This window comes from Engystomops pustulosus, chromosome 1, assembly GCF_040894005.1.
Source record: "Engystomops pustulosus chromosome 1, aEngPut4.maternal, whole genome shotgun sequence".
In the NCBI taxonomy this organism is placed as follows: domain Eukaryota; kingdom Metazoa; phylum Chordata; class Amphibia; order Anura; family Leptodactylidae; genus Engystomops; species Engystomops pustulosus.
The window spans coordinates 200,201,755-200,218,640 of NC_092411.1; the positions used below are offsets into that span (position 1 = coordinate 200,201,755).

General features: G+C 38.7%; 1 protein-coding gene across 7 annotated transcripts in view; it reads left to right on the top strand.

Moving 5' to 3' along the window:
• Positions 1 to 16,886, top strand: part of PDLIM5 (PDZ and LIM domain 5) — a 131,101-nt gene that overhangs the window by 102,277 nt on the left and 11,938 nt on the right. For all 7 annotated transcript variants that reach the window (XM_072117971.1, XM_072117979.1, XM_072118007.1 and 4 more), the window contains 2 exons: positions 4,383 to 4,554; positions 9,536 to 9,716. In XM_072117971.1, coding sequence (XP_071974072.1) covers positions 4,383 to 4,554; positions 9,536 to 9,716 — 353 coding nt within the window. The remainder of the gene's footprint in view (positions 1 to 4,382; positions 4,555 to 9,535; positions 9,717 to 16,886) is intronic.

A 16,886-nucleotide genomic window follows, 5' to 3' on the forward strand; every position in this document is an offset into this window, starting at 1 on the left:
AAAATGGCAGTATATGGTAGGATCAAACGGACAACCTAGGGTTAAAGTACCCTAGGGAGTCTAAGAAATAGTAAAAGTAAAAAGTAAAAGTTTTTTTAAAAAAAATTGAATTTTTAGGTTTTTTATTATAATCACCCCCCTTTCCAATAAAAACTGATATACCATATTTTTCGGACTATAAGACGCTTCTTACTATAGGATTCCAAAAAAAGGAAAAATATATTTGACACCAATTAAAATATCCCTGTTGGTCGCACTAAAGCAAGGCACACACAGACATACATTTACACACACAAATCTGCATCATCCATTCAGATACACATACACACTCAGCTCTGCATCATCCATTCAGATACACATACACACTCAGCCTTGCATCATCCATTCAGATACACACACACTCAGCTCTGCATCATCCATTCACATACACACACATAAACCTATACACACACATACTTTCCCCATTCCCCTCTTCTTACCCTGTCCCAGTGCAGCATGGCAGTATCAGACCTGTGGTGAAACTACAGAGTTGTGTTTAGGTAGCATTACAGTAACTGAATGCCATCCTTCTTAATTTCCTGATTTTATTTAATTTACGGATGATAACCCCTTTATCATTGACCTGTAGCTTTCTTTGTGCCAAAAGGTATATGGCAGTGATGGCGAACCTTTTAGAGAGCGAGTGCCCAAACGACAACAAAAACCCACTAATTTATTTCAAAGTGCCAACACGGCAATTTAAGCATAAATTATTGCTTACTGCTTTGTCAAAGCTTTCATCGTATTGGCGTCCTGAGGACATCAATACAGTAGAAAGAAGAGAAATTCCGATCATTAATGTAGCCTACTTCCCGGGTCCCCTGTACAAGAAGAATGCAGGGCCCATGGCAGGAGATCGAATTATAATCCAGCTCTGTCCCCATCTTCTCACTCCTCCTGCAGTCCCAGGCAGCCAAGGATGTGTTGCTTTAAAATAGTCCTCAATGTCCTGTGTGGCCTGGGACTGCAGGAGGAGGCCATGGGTCCTGTCTTATGAACTCTATGCTGAGGACCTGGGTGCCCACAGAGAGGGCTTTGAGTGCCACCACTGGCACCCGTGCCATAGGTTCGCCACCACTGGTATATGGCATAGAAGATATTTGAATTATTGAAAATGCTAAAGTAACCTAAGTTGCCTGACCAACATTTTAGCTGCAGCTATAGGCTAGGAAATCCAATAGGTCAATGATGGAGTGGTCTGGGAAAGTGTCAAAAAGCTTGAGTGTTGCCATGTCATTTTCTGTCTGGAATTTTGCTTTTGAACTTTCTGTATGGAATTCAATAGAATCTATTTACTAAAGTAATGTAAATCTGTGATTGTTTTACTAAAAATTAGAAATCATCAGACCTGTGATGATGTAAGTGATCAGTCGCATGATTCTGACATTATTGCAGGTTCTGTAGGACACCCGGCATAGGTGAGGTGCAGTACGGAGGCTCCTCTCTGGGAGATTGGTGCAGCTCTATGTCAGGGCATCACCCGATCTCCCTTACAGTGGTCAGGAGGGTCTAGCAGTGCTGGATCCTCCTGACCTCTGGACTATAAGACGCAGGGACTTTTTATTCAAGATTTTCTCTTGCTAAAAAGTGCGTCTTATAGTCCAAAAAATACGGTAAATAAACTGTGAAAATGCCGATCTATCAAAATATAATAGTTTTTCACTGCATTTAACCCCATAACGGAAAATAGCTCCCAAAGTCGAAAATGGCACTTTTTTTGCCATTTTTGAAAAGTATAAAAAAAATCAATAAAAAGTGATTAAAAGGTCGTACAGTCCTAGAAATTGTAGCATTGAAAACTTCATCAGAAGTCACAAAAAATGACACCACAGCTCTGTACACGGAAGTATGAAAATTTTATTATTGCCAGATTTTTCACCATTTGCATTTTGAATATTTTTTCCTGCTTGCCAGTACACGGCATGGGATAATAAATACAATCACTATGAAGTGCAATTTGTGACTCAGAAAACAAGCCGTCACACAGCTCAGTACGTGTAAAAATAAAAAAAGTTATAGATTTTTGATTGTGGGGAGTGAAAAATGGAAATGTAAAAACAAAAAAGGGCAAGGTCCTTGGATTTTATTATTTAGTCACTCTTTATGACAGAAGACCACCTTTCTGAGACGACCCCCTTTTTAAAAGACTGTGTTTGGTTTTTTTTTATTTAGTTACTGATTTTAATTTTTTTTCCAGTTTTCTCTATGGAAGCTTTTTCTATCTGCAGACCACTACATTGCTGTACAAAGAGATCTGCTCAAAGAGGTGTCACGGTATATGCACTGTGCTGTGTGTGCAGGCTCCGATACCCATTCATTATTTGTGCATTCACACTTTGAGACATACACATTTTTACCAAACTTTCAAACACAAACAGCACTGCTATATACCATTCCTGGTATGTAACTTAATGCCCTGAAGCATGTGATCAGTCACATGCTTATGACATCACGACAGGTCCTGGAGCTGTCGGGAACTTTTACTGATCCTGAGAGTGCATGTGCTAGTAACCCCACTCCCCAGCCTCCTCTCCTCTATCTAGTTACAGAATCACATGGCAAACCAACCAACCCAGACAGCCAGGGAGATAAGGTGCTGCTCGCTTCCAGCCTGTTAGCAGACAAATGGCTGTAGATAGCTAATGAGTGTAAATTAGAAAATTATTTATTTTGGCTAAATTTTAAGCAATTTTAAGCATTTTAAAGATTGGCCAGAGGTTTGATAACTATACATGTTACTGTTCTTCCGCCCTCAGACTGAGACTACTAATATGGGAATGATTGCAATGACCCACACATGATTCTGAGTGTACCCTTCATTTATCTGCAGCACTCCTGCAAAATCCTTTAATACTTTACATCAATTTCCTACTGGGTAATGGCTTTACAGATAACATCTCTCCGAGGCCTAGCGTTCCTAAGCTAAGGAACTTGTTCCAGATGTGTGGAGATTAAAGTAGATCACTACCACTTATTATGTGTATAGTGCATGTCCTCAGATTCATTTATTGTGAAATCAATGCTCATCTTTCTCTTTACCACACTAAACTACTATTAGAGAGGATTTGCTCTTTTATGTGAAATCTTACCCATTTACCTACCAAAAATCTCCTCCAAAGTCAGGCAAATATGACTCTTGTCATCCCATTTTCAAATAAAGCTTTTGGTTCTGTAAGCTAAAGAACTGGACATATATGCAGCTAAAATAAGAGGGAACTGGATCTTTACCTGAAGCTTGCAATTACAATCATATTTGATATAAAATGATCCATTTTATTACCAATAGAAAAGTATAAATTGGCAAACAATGGTACAAATGACATAGTTAATTTGTCTATATAGAGAAACACAATGAAAACACAAGCATAGTTGAGATTCCAAGATGGCACAGGTGTTCTCTATGATGCACTTTCTAGAGAAAATAATTATTATAAATACTTTGTATGCATCATTGCATCTGCCCTGTGTGCTTTCCTAACATTATATAGAATATGTATATTAATTATAATGCTTAAGAAGAATTTAAATAATATACACACACACTTAAATATAATATATATATGTACACTTGTTTTCTAAATTGCATTTCACTCGTGATAAAGAAATAATACTGCATTGTACACATCATAGAATAAACCAGCAAAGTGCAAATACACTAGGAATACACAAACATATCTTGGATTCCTAGAAGGCACAGGGACTTACCACTATAGCCTATGTCCTCATTAGATCATGTGATTGCTATAAGCGCTTCGTCTGCCTCATTGCAAACACAATTAAAACTGCAATGTTATCAGTAAAATCATGGAATCCTATGACAAGCTATTAAGAAATTCTATCCACCACAATTGGTGCAGTATAGTGACATATTGGTGGCTGGACCAATTCCTGTTCAACAGCCCAAATCAAAATACAAAAAATAATTGCAATTATTGACTAACATTCCTTAATGTTCTAGGAAAATAATACAATAAAATAAGTTCTATAAAGGAGGTCCCCTACTTAAACACCCAACATACAGACGACCCCTAGTTACAAACGGCCCTCTGGATATTGGTAATTTACTGTATTTTAGTCCTAGGCTACAATAAACAGCTATAACAGTTATTAAAGGTGTCTGCAAATAAGCTTTTATTGTTAATCCTGGTTCTTATGACAATCCAAAAGTTTTAAAATCCAATTGTCACAGAGCCCAAAAATGTTTTGGCTGGGGTTACAATTATAAAATATACAGTTCTGACTTGCATACAAATTCAACTTAAGAAACCTACAGAAACTATCTTGTCCGTAACCTGGGGACTGCTTGTAATAGTATTTATTAATATGTTTTGTTTGCCTTTCAGGGCCATCAACTGGAAGAGTTACAAATACACCATCTACAGTAAAACCGGCTGCCAATAACAAGCCATTTGTCCCCCCACCCGTAGATGATCAAGACACACTTGTTCAAAGGGCAGAGCATATACCTGCTGGAACACGCACTCCAATGTGTGCAATCTGTAACCTAGTCATTAGGTAAGAGAAATCCCTCTCTGCATCACATTTGTTCACTTCTTTACTGCAAAGATTTACAAATGCTTAATATTTGGCAAGTCCATTTTATAATTTTTATTATGTACCAACACAACTGAGTATAGCTCACCAATATCACTATATATGTTCAAAAGGTGACCTCTTTAGCTAAAAAATTAATAGTGTCAAAAGTGCAGAACATACAAAGAGAGTAGCAGTTGTACATTGAAGGAAATCTACCATCAAAATCAAGCATAATTAACCATGGGCACTTACTCATCGATCCAAGCACTGCTATTACCGTGATTATTTTCTTGTATTTGTTATCCATGGCCTCCTTCCTTTTAAAATCAACTTTTAAAATTATTCTATTAGCTGAAAGGACTCTGTGGTCCTTTAGAGCTGCTCTGTGCTTTAGCTTCATAGGCTGCTACACTGTGCAGGAGCACCTTCCCATACCATCATATAAGATTCCTCTGTGTTTCCTACTTTTCCATGATTTAGGCCTTTTGAAGCCTGTTATTTCAAATTTCTATGTAATATATCACCCCTACCTGCTGTAGCCACATTCTACAAGCAATTTTTATTGTTCATTACAAGAACCAAATTTAGATAATAATGGTATGTTTTAAAGGAAACCTACCATGAGGAATCTACTATAAGAAGTAAATCTGATGGTAGATTCCTCCTGCCCGCCTCTTTCCGAATCTTAGTAATATGTAAATTAACTGCAGAAGATACTGGGGCGTGTAGTGGCCTGGCCGGTCACTGGGAGCTAAGGCTAGTACACAACCCAGTAGCCTCTATTTTAGTAATATGTAAATTGAATGCAAAGTTTTTAACAAGTTTGGTTAGGCTCCAGGATTATTAAATTACAGATTATGGCAGAGGCGGGCAGGAGAAATCTAAAACCAGATTCACCATTTGTAGTAGATTCCTCATGATAGGTTTCTTTTAGTACCATCAAAGTGAAAATTTGGTAAAGATTTCTTATCCACATCATATTCTGCCCCCCATAACTCTTTTAATGTTTGATAATATACAGCTGTGTAACAAGTCAGGCATTTGTTTGTGGGACACACTGATGCTTTGATTTTAGGAACATTTTTAGTTGTTTGTTTTTTTTGCAGGGAATGTGAGGTGTGATCAGATAGATTTCCAAGTGAAAGTATTTACTTTATCGAATCAGCAGACAAATTACCATATATACTCAAGTATAAGCTGGCCCACGTGTAAGCTGAGGTACCTAATTTTAACACAAAAAACTGGGAAAACTTATTGACTCGAGTATAAGCCTAGGACGGGAAATGCATTGGTTATAGCCAGCCCACCAATGCCCCCAATACACAGCCAGTTATCCCATGCCCCCTGGTATATAACCAGCCAGCCCAAGCCCCCTAGTATATAACCAGCCAGCCCATGCCCCATAGTATATAGGCAGCCAGCCCCTGCCACCTAGTATATAGTCTTGCCACCTACAATGTAGCCTGCAGCCCATGCCCCAGTATATAGCCTGCAGCCCCTGCCCCCAGCATATAGCCTGCAGCCCCTGCCCCCAGCATATAGCCTGCAGCCCCTGCCCCCAGTATATAGCCTGCAGCCCCTGCCCCCAGTATATAGCCTGCAGCTCTTGCCCCCAGTATATAGCCTGCAGCCCCTGCCCCCAGTATAGAGCCAACAGTCCATGCCTCCAATATATAGTCACTCAGACCATTCCTGAGGTATGCCCAGCTGATAAGAAAAAAAATCTGTACTCCCCTTCATCTGCCGTCATGGTGCATGTTTTTTGTGCTGAAAAATTGGCTTATACTCAAGTATATACAGTACTAAAAATGTGAAAAAGATCTAACTTTTGATCATTTTTCCCATGTAAGTTTTTTTTTAAAGGTTGTAAATTTGAATAAACCTTTACCAAAACATGTTGAAAATATGTAGGCAATCAATCCGTCACCATTGGCCATGTTCATCTACAGCTGACAGGCTGGAGGGATGCCCACTTCAAAAGGCTATATACTCTGAACTGTGACACCTAAAAATACAGTTTTGGTGTCCTATTAAAGAGGAGAATCCCTCTTTCGCAGAACTGGAGATATCCTCTCTTAAAGTTACAGTAGGAATGAAGAGCTGTACATAAGTCTAATTTTTTAATGCAACTTAAACAGTGGGCCGTTTGAAGTTGGCCACTGTCATGATGTCAATACACATGCTTTCCTCATGGGGGATGTGCAATTAGGATGTACATAGCTGTGTTCCAGTTGTGAAGGAGTTAAATACCAAAGATGAGACTACCCCTTATGTTTTACCCCACCTTCTTTGTCACCACTGTGATAATTATTGCAACCGTCTAAAAAGTAGCATCTAATAATTGTGGCACACATCGGCTTGCCAGACTGACCACCCACATATTTTCAGCCCCTTTTCAAAGGTAACTTTTTAGCAATTTTTTTCCCGACAGACTTTGGGGATTGAAGGCTTCATAAATTCCTTGGTAACTGCTTTGTGGCTTTGTGCAGTGTGCCACGTGATTGCCTCATATCACATTCTTACGGCTGCAGCTGGCTTCTTCATGCAATTACAGTTCATGCCCTCGTTGGATGAAGTACCTTGAAGTACAGCGGGCATTTGTATCAAGTGACCGCTCAGAACACCTGTTTTGAAGCCAAAATACATCCAGACATGGATGCCTTACCAAGGCAGACATGATTGCCTAGATAACAATCCTTTGTTTGTTAGCACACTTAATTATTCATTGTAGACTTTTTAATTTATTAAATATTTACGGTCTCTCTAGATTTTCACTGACGTTCAACCTTAATATAGATGTTGCCTACGTTTTTCACTCTAGAGAGTGTTCTATAGTACTCTTTCATTTTCCTATGCAGATAACTAAACAATCTATATCAGGTCAACTTCTTTGTTATGATGCGGTCACACTGCATTCTTGGTGCGTTTTTAAATGCAATGAAAACACATGCTTTTTTACATGTAAATCATACGTTTGGCTGATTTGAATTTGTTTTTCTTTATTTCAGGAAGTGTAAGCTGCTGTGTTAACATTTTCACAGCTGCTTACACTGCCAGATATGAAGGAAAACTATTCAAACCAGCCAAACGCATGGTAAACATGAAAATCACATGCGATTTCACTGAATGCACTATGTGACCGCACCCTAAGAGTGCGTTAACACGTTCAGTTTCCAGATGCAGATTTTAAGGCCAAACTTTTTTTATGTTTTTCACCTGATTTTGGCTTTAGAAACCGCACCTTTAGGGTGGCGTTTTGACTCGGTTTTTAAGCAGACTGCTTAAAAACTTACTAAAAAAGGGTTCAAAACGCCACGTGTGACACCACCCTTAAGGGTTTGGCATGAGATTGGTCAATTACATAGATTGAATACAGAGACAAGTCCTTCATGAATAGCATTTTTCAGACCTCTTGTGAATTTGGTAAAAAAAAAAGCAGGCATAAGGTCTCCTCTCAAACTGCCCACACATATAAAAGAATTTTGGGTACAGGTTAACACCATGGAAGTGCATGGAAGCATTCACACTGACCACTGAAAATATGTTCCACCCTTTTTTTTTTAAGCTTCAAACCCTGTTACTTTCCATTGTTTTTTAAAAGTATCTGATGGATCGGCCAGTTGGCCTAGTGTGATGATCAGATTGTTCCTACAAACAATCCAAGGGATTATCTGTTGTGTATCTGTGGCCAATCACTACTCCACTGGGTAAAGATAAATATAACATAATACCATTAACCATTAGACACAAATGCAATCTCCTAAGATGTTATGCATTATCACCTATTTCATTTACTTAAACATATTATTTCATTTTTTTTCCTGAACAAGATCCATAAGTGCATCACTATTTTTTATACGGTATAATTGTTTGATTTTTGTCAAATTCCTTTGTACAACTCACATTGAAAAAGTACACACGCGTGAGTACTAGAGAGCTCAGTATAGAGGGTCTCAAGGCAACAAAACAACATTACTCTTTCTTGTAATATTCATGTCTCAGCATTGTAATACTGAGGCTATAATTTATCATGCTTCATATTATGGATGGTAACCTTATGTAAGGTTACGTGATATAGAGCATGACTTCTACATAATCCCTAATTCACCTGGAGTTGAACCTAGTGTTCTGACCAGAGAATGTCAGCATTGTAATCTTTAGAGAGCCATCATTGTGCTGGAATCCTGTTGCTTTTTTTCTTTTGCATCGTACTTTGCTTCTGATATTCCTTCCATAACATTTCCACGCTCTCCAGGTTCCATTTTGTAGGTAGTGATGTCTGTCCTTTTAATACAGATAGAAATTCAATCCTGTCTGGAACAGGGCAACTTGTCTTCTTTAGTGTCACTCCTTTGTTAATGATTCAGGTAAATTAGGCTGTGCTGACACTGAGAGAAGAGAGCACTTTGTTGTACATAAGGGCTGTTATTGTTTCTCCTGTGCATAGCTGAGGGACACTAGTGTATAGAGGTGCTTGTACAGAGGATGGAGGATATCAAGTTAGGTCACTCTTTCCAGTAAGGCGATTTCAATTCTCAGAGTATTATTGATTGTAAATCCTACAGATGTCATTTTTGTCATTTATTGCTTTACAAATAAAAGCTTCTTTTATGGGAGCTAAAGCATCTGAAAGCAGACAGAGTCTTGTACTAAGACTGGGGACACGTGGGGTTCTACTGCATAACGGGTACATACATTGTGCAGCAGAAAACACTTGCTATAGAAAACTTCCAGACTGGGCTGTTTTTGCTTTGGAATGAACCTACCAAGAAGAATTCATGAATTTATAATCTACTTTTAAACATTTATGTCTAGAGGGAAAGGTTGATGCTCTCACAATATAAAATATGTAACGTGAATTCATTTGTCACCATAAAATTCTAAACTATCATCTATGTTATTTGTTGTAAAATTTCCCCAAGCTCGTGTATCTCTAACTTTTTTTCACCACATGTTTTAGAGGTCCTTTTTTGCTGGCTTTGGGGAAATCCTGGCATCCGGAGGAATTCAATTGTGCTCACTGCAAGAAGAGCATGGCTGAGATGGGATTCGTTGAAGAGAAAGGCTCACTGTATTGTGAAATTTGCTATGAGAGGTTCTTTGCTCCGGATTGTGCCCGTTGTCAGAGGAAAATTCTTGGCGTAAGTAACAGTTTAGATTTGTTGGGAACAGTAGGTTTATTTCCCCTGGTTTTGGGGATTTTTTCCCTCTAAATTTAATGCACTTTTTTATATATTTCAACAGTTCAACTCCTTTAAATGTTACCTGTTTTTATTAGTAAAAAGCATGCATTTCATCAAGTAAACCAATTGCTTTGGATTTAACATCAATTTGAATGCTGCAGTTACTGATGAGCGGGTTTAGCGAAATGTGGGTTTGACGGGTTCATCCAAACACTGGGAAAAATTGTGTAGTCAATGGGGACCTGAATTTTAACACCCAAAAATGGGTGTAAAATGGGGGTAGCAACGACTAGAGGGCTGAAAATGGTGGGAAGAACATGGCAGTTGCCCTGTGTAAAATGGGCTAGGGAAAGTACTCAAAACAATAACATAATGAATTAAATAAATAAAAAAAATGATAAAGAAAAGGGTAATGTTATAGCGGTTAAAAGTTTTCTGGGTGTTGAGATCCAGTTATTTTTTCTACGGTAAAAGAAGTAATGGGAGAAACCAAATACCCTTCCTCTCACAGTGTTTAAAATCCAGCAACTGCAGAATTTCAATTTCAAGTTAAATTTCAGGTACTGCAGTATTTTATTCTTTGTCTACCAACTTATTCAGATGCTAGTACAGTACAGTTGTGTGGGATCCATACCTGGCTCATATCCTCTCATCGATGATGTCACCACTGGCGGTGCTGAACACGTGCTCACTTGTCACATGGCAGGACAGCACAGCTCCTGCAAGGCATAGCGTGCAAGCCCTGGCCATGTGAACAATTTTTCCTTTATGTTTCCTTCAATACCAGGAGACATGTGTAGGGATAATTCTTCAACCATGCGAGTCAGTCTGCTTCCTGCTGCTATATATTGTATCTGATGATGTTTGAGGAGAATTGAACATGATGTTCCATATTGTGACCATGCTCACTCTCCCTCCACAGCAGGTACTGGTGTTTATGTTGCATTGGCGACTTTCTCCTCCTTGTGTTGCCACTGAGCTCTTAATGTTGGATGGGATCTCCGCCAGAGGTGCTTCCACCAATTTGCACTTGTACTCCTTAATTTTTGCCTCTCCTTAGCCATGCACCATTAGCCCTCGTGAGCTGCTCTGTGTGTCACCCTGTTGTGAGGAAAACTCCTCCTCCTTTCTCCTGACCACTTGTCTTGCGTGCCATGTATGGACTGCCCTGACTCCTGTTCTTCCCCTTGTGCGCTGGTGGCATAGGTGACCTCACTGACCTTATGAACAGCAACAACCTCTCCCTAGCTCTGTCTCCTGTGTGTGATGGTGTCTGGACATGTGACTCTACACACTTAGAGCAGGGTTACATGTCCCGCCTAGCCAATTACAACCATGTCCACAGAGGACATGCAAATGATTGCTATGGGTCTGCAAGCTGGTTGATTGGCTGCCCGAACATAATCCCGGTGGCATCTGTTGGACAATCGGGGTTCACGGGTGCCGACCTTGTCAAATTCAGTGTGTACCAAAATTTGGCCGTTCAGGTTTTCTCATCATTAGCTTTAAAGTAAATCTACCAGCGGTATATGAGTGACATCACCGACTTTCGGAGGCAGGTGGAGGAGGCCAGCGAAAGAGTAGGTGTGTATAAATAAAATTCGTCAGACCACTGAATGGAAGCTATGACGTGGAGGTAAATCATCTAAAGTTGATTTAATTGACAAAAGCAGCAGGTTTTGTGCCTAACTGCGATATGTTCCAGGATCAGCAGCACAGAACCCACCAATAAGTGCCTTTAGCTAAAAAACCTCATATACCGGTGGTAGATTTTCTTTAATACATACAGTATATTTTTGTCTTGTATTTTCTACTTGTAGAAGACAAGATGGATTTATCTAAAACATTAGATAAAATGGCTATTCCCCGTTTACAAACTCAATATTCTGGCATGGGTTAGTAGGGATTTTCTTCAATCACATACTCCTCAGACTACAGAGACATTCAGGGCTATCTATTTTCTGGAGTGAGATATTTGAGCTGTGAGGATCTGGTGTTTGTCTAATGATTTAGAGGTGTAGGCCTGTGTTTGCCAGAACAACGTATCTGCAGATCAAGTGCTTAAATAATGGAGATTTAATTAGACTGTAGTATTGTGTGGCTGCCCTAAAATTAGTCTCAGGCAGACTATCCTTGTGCTATGGGACCACAGCATAAGGTTTGTTGTATGTATTGTCCATTAGTAATGCTCCCAAGTGCTTATTTCTAGGCAGTAGATAGATGACGCTTCCATGATTTTTGCTAGAGTAGCTGGAAATGATCAGGGACGATCCATAAATTATACAATAAATAAATGCACAACCCGCTAGCATGCATTGTGTTTTTTTTATAGATGGGTCAGATGAAATCTGCAAAGACTTTGGCCGTTTCAGATGTGACGTTAATCAACTGTCTGCTACTAATGTTTATTTGACTGCATATCCAGACCAGCTGGAATAGTCATCTGTAATAGTGCAGGAAACTTGTAACACTTCATCTTTCTTTCTACCAGTCTCAACACATTTCCTAACTATTTGACCAGTAATACATTGAGATGTGCATTTTAAAGGCGCCGGTCCCGATTACAAAATAGAAGCAACAATTTGCCAAATATACATAGCACATTTACAGCACACTAGTTTACAAGCAGTCAAAAGAGTTCAGCTTGTAGGCACCTTGGTAGCTCTGCTCAATGATGTGGGAAGTAAGAGGACTATGCTTTGGAAGATATCTGAACACTTTAAACCATTAATCTGATTGTGTCATACAGTGTCTGATCTTTTTAGAAGTCCATGGTATGACAATTCCTGTTTATGTTTTTTTTTGTTTCTACAAGGTAATGATGATAGCTTACTTTCAATGAACAATGTCCAAAAATTGACCATACAAAACGAATATTCTTTCACAAGAATATTCTTGCACGCCAAGCAGATAAACTCCATGTTGGTATGTGACGTTTCGAGGGACACGCCCTCTTCCTCATGATGTCTGAGGAAGAGGGCGTGTCCCTCGAAACGTCACATACCAACATGGAGTTTATCTGCTTGGCGTGCAAGTGAGGTAGAGTCTCTGCCCTAGGGATCGTATTTATGTGAGTCTTTTCTACTACCGCATAATTCATGTACCGCATACCGGACCTAATGAAAGGTGAAGTTTTGTAATGTGAATTGACTCACTAGACCCCAAGATATCTATAGGTCTTGCAAGCAAATTGAAAGGTGAAGTTTTGCAATATGAATAGACTCATTAGACCTCAAGATATCTATAGGTTTTGCAAGCAAATACTAACAAGAATGTACTGATTTCTATGTATAATTATGGAAGAAATACTGATAAATATTGTATGGCTATGAATTTACAAAGTAAAAGCAACATTTTGTGAAAGAATATTCGTTTTGTATGGTCAATTTTTGGACATTGTTCATTGAATGCGATTTTTCAGGAGAATCGGAGAGTCTCCTGTCCTAGACCATAACATAAAGAGGAACTCCACTGTGTGTTGTATCTTACGAAGATGATAGCTTACTTGCCTTAAATGTGCTCATGACCAGACCTACGTATGTGGTTCGTTATTCTTAATACAATACCTGATGAGGTGTTGTTATGGGATTGAGATTACTCTCTGGTTTCCTCTCCTGTCTGTAATTTTCAGAACATATGTATATTTCTATATCTGATCTGCAAATTAAGTACTTGCCTGAGAACCACATAGTTTAGCCAAAATATTCAACTATTACAAAGAGTGGCTGTTCAAATGACTTGGTGCAACCTTATGTTACCTCCGAGCTCCAGAAATTTAAGAAACTTTGTTTTGTTTTCCCTTTTCCAGTATCATTTTGTGTGATAATCATTTTCAGATTTTAATGGACTGCGTGTTTTAAACATGGTAATAACCAACCTGAATTGTGTTTTTTTTTTTATGTGTGGATGATTCAAGATACAATTTTTTTTTAAATAAAAACTATTTATTTGTTTTGGTTTATTTTTTTTTTCGATTTTTAACCTCCTAAATTGGTAACATTGAAACAATATTTGAAACTATATTCTGCAATACAACTATCTTGCAGTATACTGTGGATATACTACTTTATTATGGATGTCTACATGAGGCTTCCTACTGTAATGGCAGCCAGTAGCCACCTCCCAATGATGTCCAAAGGTTACCAAATTGAAGTTTGCCAGTGTTCTGCTTCTTTTAGTTGACAGTTGGGATCGTCAGCTGTATCTACACTTGGGCATTGAGTGCCTTCGGTTCCTATACCCTGTCCTTCAAGGACACTTGTCATCAGTTCTCTGTAACTAGTTCTGCCACCACTACTTGTTGGAGCAGTTTACAAGGAATCCATCCCAGCCTTTATCTAGTTCATTCATACATTAATAATTTTAAAATCATATTTTCCTTATTATGTAAATGAGGGTGGAGAGAAAGTGATATCACCCTTGTTACCCCTCCCCTCATGTCTGCATGCATCCCTCACTCACAGGCTGAAGGGGACCGCCAGCACCAGGAGGTACATAGAGGAGAAAGCACCAGGAGTGTCACATAATAATACAGGCTGTCAGTCATATGTATTGGAGTATCTCATACACACAGGCTGCAGGGGCCTCCAGAACCAGGAAGTACATAGAGGAGCCAGCAACAGGAGCGTCACATTATATTGGCTGTCAGTCATGTGTATACAAGTATCTCATACACACAGGTTGCAGCGGCTGGCAGAACTTGAAAGTACATAGAGGAACCAGCAACAGGAGTGTCACATTATACAGGCTGTCATTCATGTGTATACAAGTATCTCATATACACAGGCTATAGGGGGCATGCCTGCCAGCACCAGGAAGCACATAGAGGAGCCTGCACCAGGAGTGTCACATCATTATACAGGATGTTACTCATGTGTATAGGAGTATCCCATACACACACAGGCTGCAGGGGGCGTGGACACCAGAACCAGGAAGCACATAGAGGAGCTAGCACCTGGAGTGTCAAATCATTATACAGGCTGTCAGTCAAGCAGTGTGAGGTGTGACCGAGTCTTCCACTCAGGTCCTCCACTATCTCAGGTTATTTGCATACAACTTTAGGACCTGATTATTTAAGTTTACAGGCATGTAGAGGGACAATGTAGGAATAGGGGCAATGCTTTCTAATTGCAGTTTATGAAAATATATTTAGTTTTGCTTAATTTGCCTGACAGGTTCTCTTTAAACACTTATGATAGTACAGCTCTTGTCAGTAAGGTGTTAACCCCTTAACGACTTGGCCTTTTTTAGTTTTTTCACTTCCATTTTTCACTCCCCACCTTCAAAAATCTATAACTTTTTTATTTTTCCACATAAAGAGCTGTGGCTTATTTTCTGCGTAACAAATTGCACTTCGTAGTGACGGTATTTAATATTCCATGGTGCGTACTGGGAAGCAGGAAAAAAATTCCAAATGCAGTGAAAATGGTGAAAAAACACATTTGCGACGTATTCTTGTGGGCTTGGATTTTACAGCTTTCACTGTGTGCCCCAAATGACATGTCTACTTTATTCTTTGGGTTGCTACGATTATGTGGATACCAAATTTGTATTGGTTTTATAATGTTTTCATACATTTAAAAAAATTAAAACCTCCTGTACAAATTTTTTTTTTTTTATTTTGCCGTCTTCTGGCGGCAATAACTTTTTCATACTTTGGTGTACGGAGCTGTGGGTGGTGTCATTTTTTGCGACTTTTGATGGAGTTTTCATTGCTATCATTTTTAGGACTGTGCGACCTTTTGATCACTTTTTATAAATTTTTTTATATTTTCCAAAATGGCAAAACAATTTCATTTTTGACTTTGGACGCTATTTTCCGTTATGGGGTTAAACGCAGCGAAAAAACGTTATTATATTTTGATAGATCGGACATTTTCGGACGCGGCGATACCTAATGTGATTATGATTTTTACTGTTTATTAATATTAATATCAGTTCTAGGGAAAGGGGGGTGATTTGAATTTTTAGGTTTTTTTATTATAATTTTTTTTTTTTTTACTTTTACTATTTTTCAGACTCCCTAGGGTACTTTAACCCTAGGTTGTCTGATCGATCCTACCATATACTGCCATACTGCAATATGGCAGTATATGGGGATTTTACTACTCATTCATTACAATGTGCATGCGTCGGGAAGGGGTTAAAGGGGTATTCACATTTTGGCAAAGTAATATTATTGTTTGTACAATGAGAAAATATACAATGTTCCAATATACTTTTTGTATCAATTAACATGGTTTTCTAGATCTCTGCTTGCTGTAATTCTATATAGAAAACTTCTATGTTTACTTAGAGTGGACAGAAATATGGCAGGTGCACAGCTCTTTAGTATCAGAGAGTAATCAGAGCTAGAGCTGTGTGTTGTTATGAGCCATGCACTTGTGTGATGACGGTCAGATTTCTTTCCAATAAATACAATAAATAAATAATTAAGCTTTCTTTGGAATAACAGCAAGCAGAGATCTAAAAAACTAGGAGGAATTGGTACAGAAAGTATACAGGCGGTCCCCTACTTAAGGACACCCGACTTACAGACGACCCATAGTTACAGACGGACCCCTCTGCACACTGTGACCTCTGATGAAGCTCTCTGGATGCTTTACTTTAGTCCCAGACTGCAATAATCAGCTTTAAGGTGTCTGTAATGAAGCTTTATTGATAATCCTTGGTCCCATTATAGCAAAAATATTTGAAACTCCAATGGACACTGGGGCAAAAAAAAAAATTGTCTGGATCTGCAATTATAAAATATACAGTTTTGACTTACATTCAAATTCAACTTAAGAACCTATGGACCCTATCTTGTACATAACCCGGAGACTGCCTGTATTGGTAAATTGAATAACTTTTCATAATGCAAACAATAACATTTATTTGCTGAAATGGGAATACTACTTTAAGGAACCCATATAGATTAAATCAAAGCTTGTGAAACCCACAGATATTATTAGTACAAGCTCTTTATCTAATGCACTTTGGTAGTGTCAATCTGTTCACCTAGCTATCCCATACCATTAACAATGGAGTGATCCAATCTAATTTTAGGACTCAAAGTCCACAGGAGTTGTGTCTCGGGTGCCTAAACAGCCCTTAGTTTTACCCTAATAAAAAGGGTGGCATATGCTT